The sequence below is a fragment of the Poecilia latipinna genome, unplaced genomic scaffold (genome assembly GCF_001443285.1).
Source record: "Poecilia latipinna isolate Pla-1442-1.1 unplaced genomic scaffold, P_latipinna-1.0 Scaffold950, whole genome shotgun sequence".
Lineage (NCBI taxonomy): Eukaryota > Metazoa > Chordata > Actinopteri > Cyprinodontiformes > Poeciliidae > Poecilia > Poecilia latipinna.
In genome coordinates this window covers 23,465-30,824 of record NW_015113566.1, presented here as the reverse complement: position 1 = coordinate 30,824, position 7,360 = coordinate 23,465, and the positions used below count along the sequence as shown (strand labels likewise).

General features: G+C 39.7%; 1 protein-coding gene across 1 annotated transcript in view; it reads right to left on the bottom strand.

Annotated features, from left to right (window-relative positions):
* Positions 1-260: 260 nt before the first annotated feature.
* LOC106957939 (alpha-(1,6)-fucosyltransferase) overlaps positions 261-7,360 on the bottom strand; it is a 25,877-nt gene continuing 18,777 nt past the window's right edge. The window contains exons 4-6 of the mRNA XM_015049527.1: positions 4,064-4,240; positions 3,548-3,698; positions 261-2,033 (exon numbers count right to left, since the gene is read on the bottom strand). Coding sequence (XP_014905013.1) covers positions 1,695-2,033; positions 3,548-3,698; positions 4,064-4,240 — 667 coding nt within the window. The 3' untranslated portion in view covers positions 261-1,694. The remainder of the gene's footprint in view (positions 2,034-3,547; positions 3,699-4,063; positions 4,241-7,360) is intronic.

Genomic DNA, 7,360 nt, shown 5'->3' with positions numbered 1-7,360 from the left:
TTACCCAATTTAGATGAATGGAATGTCTATAGAACAACAAGTCATGCTGGAAGTTACATTTATAGCAGTAGCCCCTACACAAGTGGGAAAGAATTGATAAATGTATAGTTCTATCCAATCCATCAATCTATTTCTGCACCTGCTTAATCTTTTCAGTAGTCAAGAGACACAGGACGGGCTAAACCCTGGACAGGTCACCAGTCCATCACTGGGCAAGATGGATTGTATAGGGAAAAACATGTCAGACCAGAGGGAAAAAATGTGTTTGTTTCTCAAGTTTATTTTTATTTGTGGTTATCAAAGACAATGCCCAAGAACATAAGTTATGAAAAAAGCCTTCATGGTGGGGAGGTTTAATATGACATAGCACTTAAAAAAAAAAAAAAAAACATTTAAAATCTTAAAACAGCAAAGTAAAAAAAAAAAAAAAAGAAAAAAGAAAAAGGAAAACAAACGACAATGGTGGAGGCAGAAAAAACGCCTAAAAAGGACATAATCGTCATTGGAGTGCTTCTTTCTGGTGAGCCTCGGGACGGCTCATGTATCTGTGCACCATGAGTTTATCACTCTTCATACAACCTAATCATTGTCTGTTATCGTCAGCAGTGGAGTGACAGGTGTTGGTGGTTTGATCTAAGTGCTAAGGGCCGATCAGGGTCCCCTCTGCCGCCGCCCGGACACCGTTCACCCAGACATACGAAAACCAATAACCAGGCACATGGTCATGACATGGCCCCTTAGATTTAAACCTCACACACAGGCACACATGATCACACACATCCTTCTCTGCTTTTCACTCTCTCTCTCTCACACACACACACACAAACACGCACACACACTGTACAGTATACAATGCACAAGCCCCAGACGCACAAAATTAAGACAGTTATAAACACTTGATAAAAGCACATCATGGTTTCAGTAAAATTAATTGCACGTGATGACATGAAATGGAGGAAGCACGGTGAGATGACGAGAAGCATGGCAAGAAGTGGATACAGTACATTCAGTAAACAAAAGACAAAGAAAAATACATGAGGAAAAAAAACAAGGCAAGGTTAGAATCAAAACCACTGGAAAGAATTAAATAAAAATCAAAACACATAATTAGATTTTTTTTGTTTGTTTGTTTGTTTCTTCAGTCGTTGATTCGAAGCTCGTACTGGGGCGTGCCAGGCTTACAGTAGTCCCAGTGTCGTTTCAGGACGGACAGCTCGGACCGCTTGCGTGGAGATCTCAATTGTTTTTTTTTGTTTTGTTTTTTTCTTTTTCTCTCGATTTGTTTTAAAAATCAATGTTCACGTCTACGTATCTCTACAAACCCGACGTCGACGCGTCAGGCCGGGGGAGGAAGAGTGGGGGGGGGGGGCACTGGGGAGAGGGAGCAGTGGTAGGGTGCAAGTCTTCCGTGACCTGACGAATGCACAGGCATTTACAAAAGTGCACGCACACGCATTCGCAGACACACACACACTCACACACACACGCACGCACGCACACACACACATACAGAGTGCATTTTGTTCCTATCACCCCTGGGTGCAGGCTTTTTCTTTTCTTCTCAGCTTAGCGCAGCGTGTACGCCTCTTTCTTCTGTACAAAAAAAAGGCAGCCTCCTTCCCTGGAACCGGAGACTACATGTTTCTCCATACTCTTCTTCTTTTTTTTTTTCCTACTATCTTCCTTTTTTTTTTTTACTTGTTTTGAGAGTTGAGCAGTTTGTCTGCCTCGGGGTACAGCGGGTACTTCACCGTCTCAATTTTCTCCTTGACCTTGTAGGAGGGGTAGAGGCCTGTGCGTCCCAGCTTGCGGTTGATGCCTTTGGAGTATCCGTCCCAGTGGTTGCCGGCCACGCCGATCACGTCGCCAGGCTCCAGAGGAATGTCCTCGCTGTTGCGTGGCTGGTGCGGGTAGATGGCGATCTGATTGTGGGCGTTCTGACCTCCGAAATAATAAATGTCATCTAGGGAGTAGAAATAAGAGGAGGCGTCCGGGTGGAGTGTCTGCATGATCTCATAGGCTACACGGCAAACCTGACAAAAAAGCAAAACATAAGCAAGGATCATTTTTACAGTCTAAAAAGGTGATTTAGATGCCCTGCAAAATAATTCATACTTTTTAAACTTTTCCACATTTTGCCACAATACAACAAAATGCTTTAATAAGTTTTGTTGAGATTGTATGTAATTGACAAAAATATCTTACTTTTTTTTTTAACAAGATGGAAAATGACCCATAGTGTTTGAAAGTGTCTAATGGGTTTTTATTCAACCCCCTTTACTCTGCTATCCTTAAATATAACCAAGAGTAAATTGAGTCAAGTTTGTTTGAATACCACATTTCAGCAACAAGGCAGCTCAATCAAACGTAACACAATAATAAATTATGAAAACAAACAACATGTGAAGACACAGTTGCACTAATCATTTTGTCTGAAGATAAACGCATGGAGGAAGTGTTCCAGAAATGTTCTTCAGGTGATAAAAGGCCGACTTTGTAATTGAGTTTATGTGTTTCTGAAGGTTCAGATCTGAGTCCATCACTACACCCAGACTTTGGGCCTAACTCTAGAGAACAACTTCAGTTTTGTTTCTTTTCAGCTGACGAAAAATGTTATGGCACATCCACACACTGATTTGCTGCACGCCTTTGTTCGTTTCTTGGATGGGTTCATAGTCATCTGGTGACATTATAATGTAGAGCTGTGTATCATCTGCGTAGTTACGGCAACTTATCTGATTTGTCATAATGGAGCATGTAAATATTAAATAGAAATGCCCCCAGGACTGAACCCCACATGTGACTTCTAAATTATAGTTAATCTCAATAATTTCTGTGGACTGCTGTTGTGGTTGGAACATGACAAGAGGTGAAAAAGGTCAAGTGGTTTGAATACTTTAGCAAAGCACTGTATGGTGCAGTCATGGCGACGTGGAGCCTCCATTTCTTTCTACAGAATAAAGGGATAACATAAGATGAGCTAAGCACCTTACTCTGTGAGATCTTTGATGTAGGTTTATATACCGGGATTATACCCCGGCATCAAGGAGCTCTCACTTTATTTTTAGGACTGGAATAAGGCCTTTGCACTTCACATTAAAATTTGCAATAAACACGACTGAGGAAGCCAAAAATAACCAAAGGAGTGATGCGACATCAAAGCTGTAGTAAATGGGTTAATTGTTTCTGCGCTTTGAAACATGTGAGGGGAAATAGGACAATGGGGTTGTTGACAATCACGAGTGTCTTTAATGAAGTCGTTCCAGTTTGGCTTGTGACAAAGCAAAAAACATTTTTTTCCAGCTGTAAAATATTTTCTGTCAGCAGACGTCATCAGAAGACGAAATGCACGTCAGATAATTTTTTTTTTAGTGCAAGAATTAATGTATGTGATTTTCAAAATCAGACAGTTCTGGGGCAATTTGTTGTCTAAAGTTGCAAAGAAATCGCCACCCATCAACCAACATGTATTGTTTCCCATATTACACAACTTTCAGTTAGATTTTTAACAAACTCCATTAAGAAATGTCGACTGCGGCGAGCAAACCTGCGAGGAGAACGTGCAGACCAGGAAGTCCGTCTGAGACAGGAAGTGGATGTCCAGAATGACGCCTCTCAGCGAGTTCTCGGTGTAACGGTTGTGAAGGCCCGCTGACCACGAGATGGAGTTATCGCTGATGAACTCATAGTCCGGATACCTGAGGGAAGAAACAAACAAATGAAGATAATGGGTGCTATTTAAGGTGGTTTAGCCTACTTCATGTCGTCAGACAGGTTGTATTTAAGTGATTTCTTGATTCAACAGGAATGGGTGTTGCTATTTAACTGAAAACACTTCAAACTTAGTCACTTAAGCCACCCATAGTTAAACAAGTGGGGCGATCATATTTTTACACAGTGATTTGGGTAGTTTTTTTTTTTTTTCCTTTAATAAAAATAGATCGTCATTGAGATATATTTAAGTGTGACCAAAAAAAAAAAAAGCAGAAAAATAACAAATATGTAAGGGAAAATACTTTTTCACTGCACTTTAGCTGTGACTCCATGCAACACAAACACTCACTTTGTCTTAGCTTCCTGCAGCAGGGAGGGATCGTCTGTGGCCAAATAAACCCGCTTCTTGTCAAGATTGGCGCGTCTGGCTAGAAGCTGGAATTGCTCCTCCACGTGCTTCATGTACTCCTCTATTGGATGGAAGGCTGCCTCCGTGCCCACCTTATCCGTCCTCCTCACATGGACCCTGCAAAATCAAAAGCGCACATGACTGTATAGACGAGCGCCGCAGGTCACAGACACAATTTCGGTGAAGTCATTTTTACTTTGATAGGTGGCTGGTGTTTTTTTTTTTTTTTCCAAAAGAAAAACAAAAAGTCAAACACGTGAATTAATATTTTAAATTTAGTAAGTTGAATAAAGTTGTTTGTTGCATAATGCGTCCAATCTGAGAAGAATCACCCAAAAAATTATTAAAAGAATAAAAGTTAATGACTGATCTTGGCAGTTCGTCAGAACTGCACTTCCACCTTGAGTGCACAAACAGCAGTCTGCCTTTTATGCCAAAATATAATCAAATTATTAATTTTTGTCATCGATTTGTCCTTTTGATTTCCTATAATGTGCTGATTGCTGAAGCAGAATTAAAACTTTTGAAAAATGTTGTTTTATACCGTTTGTCTACAAAAAAAAATAAATAAAAATTGTTTCTTTTGTCCTAGTCCATTGTGGAAATTCCAGTTAAGTTGTTCAACACAAAATTTTATTGTGGTACAATACAAAGAAGTTCTCGCGCTATAATGAGTAATGTTTTGGTGCAATTATTTTTAGGCATAAATCTATTTTAATTTTTAATACAAAATGTGAGACGAGGTAAAAGAGATTTTGCTTGTAAGAACATTTTTAAGAAAATAATAGTCAAGGTGATGGAAGCTATGTGTGACAGCAGTCACATTATTTGTTGAATGGAAAAAATAATTAATGATTTCATAAACAACTAAAATAAACAAATACAAACAAAGGACTAAGACACAACAACATTAATGCTTTAAGCTTCCTTTCCTGGAATCTTTTTTTTTTTTTTTTAATTCTCCAGCTGTTTTAATAAAATAAAATCCCACTTAAATTACCTACTTTATAAATGATTTCACTGTTGCAGCAAGGGAGCTATAGGAGAAAAACAAAGCTATGAGGAAACTGTGGCAAAGCGGGGAACTATAGTAGAAATCATAGGGAGATTCAAAGACAAAGGAAAGAAAAGAAATAATGAGCAAAGTTGTCGTTCTTTTCAGCACCCTGTTCATCGCTTCCAGGGAAGAAGGAGAGAAACGGAGAAGCCGTGGTCACAGATTCACACGCGAGGACAAGAGCGCAGCTTGAAAACATAAAAAGACAAGAACTCCCTCTCTGGCACAGAAACATCCCTCAAACTGATGGAGGATGGAACTTAAATTTCCTTCTATCCTGAATTATTCAATGACGAAACCAGCCGCCACTAAATCTGCATTGTGACATTTAGTTTCGGGGAGCAAATGAAATGTCCAAATCTGAGAGATCTCCCATTTAAGTCGGAAAGCCCAACCTTTCCACGAACCAAGTATTTGTAAGGACATCCAGAGTTAGGAAACTCTCAGAGCAGCGACGTAAAAAAAAAAAAAAAAATCTTTTACCAACCAGCAGAGTGAATGTGAAAGACATTCTAGTAGCTAATTGGTGCTAACTGGGGCCTGTTCTCTTAATTTTGAAATAAGTTGTGATTTTCTTGGCATCGTTTTCCCGTTTGACCACCCAACACTGTCCTGCATTAGTCTGGCTAGAAGATTATTTGACAGTGGAGAGGGAGATTTGGAGGTAGTTGTCCTTCCTAATTAAAAACCACTTTGTGAAATGCAGCAGGGAAACAGTAAGCGCCACACTTAACAGCTGGCTCTTCAGTTTGAAAGGATCCTCGTATTTTAGGGTTCCGACACATTTTCCATTTCAACATTTTTACTTTTCCAGACCAGATTTTGCTGGCAGATTTTCAAATGTTTTGGACATTAAAGACAGATTTAGATTTACCTTGACATTGCTTAAAGTTTAGTAGTTTAAAGTAGTAGTAGTTTTGAATACTGTTTATTTTACAGTTTGTGGTCTTTGATGCTTTTTCTGCAAAAAAAAAAAGAAAAAAAAAAAAGAAAAGAAAAGTGGAGTCTTAATGTTTTGTTTGGTGGCATCTAAGCCAGACTTAGTTTTAAAATGAAAGAGGCAGCTGAATAAATAAAAAGCATTGAAACGGCCCTTACTTGATTCCTCAGTGTGTTTTTAGCTTTGGGTTGCCAGTCAGTAACTCAAGACAACACAGTGATGGATGAAATATTAAACTACAGTTGTGTTGTGGAAAGTATAACAAAAAACCATGGCATTACAATAACTAATACAAAATGCACAATGTTTGTAGAAAATTTGATTTTCAGAAGTTATGAAGCCTGGGGTGGAAGAAAGTCTGGAATCTCTTTCTTGACACAAGAAACTTCCTCGTCATTGGGGCCTAAGTAGTTCGATCTTTGTCTTCCCAAGCTGAAAACAGTTTCTCCAGAAGCCAGTCACCTTTCACATGCAACCAGCTGCAAAATTTTGTTGAGTTCTCTTTAAAGCATGGTCTACATTTTTGGCCAGCAGCGTCTTGGCCTATGGCAAAGTGAAAAATCCTTTACTGTAGACAATGACAGCGATGTTCAATAGGTTTCTGGCAAGCAAACGCTTGCACATTTCCCCTCTGGGAACTGCAAAAACCCATCCACTGGGTCAAGGATCCACCAGAACATCTTGGGTGAGGAAATCCTCAGAGGGGCAAAGAGTTGTTGTCTTTTATCTGTTCAGCATCTTTCAACCGATTTACAGATCGCAGCGACTTCTTTTAACCGCCGTGTTGCATCCACTACCTTCATAAAAAAAAATAAAAAAAATAAATAAATAAAAACTCAGGCAAAAGCACAAAAAAAAGTGCCTCCAAGGTTCAAAGAAAAAGAATAAACAAGCTGTTCCTAATTTCTGCTTCTGGCAGGAGATCAATCAGTGCCTGTTCAAGGATGCTCTGGTTTATTTACGTGGCAAACACAAGCCAGAGAATGGAGGTGAGGACAGAAGGTTGAGTGGGTGACACGGATGTTGGAGCGTTTCATTTGGTCTCTCCGTCTGTGATCGGACAGAGGTCCTGACATCAGGCTTTGTGAGGAGCCCTCCCTCCTGCTCACCTCCTTCTTTCATGTCTGCATTTCTTTGTTCCTGTGAAACCTCTTTTTTTTTTTTTTTTTTTTTTCCACCCCTTTTTTCCGTCAACCAGAGTAACAGTGGCCTATGATCACCACACCACGCGTTGCTCCAC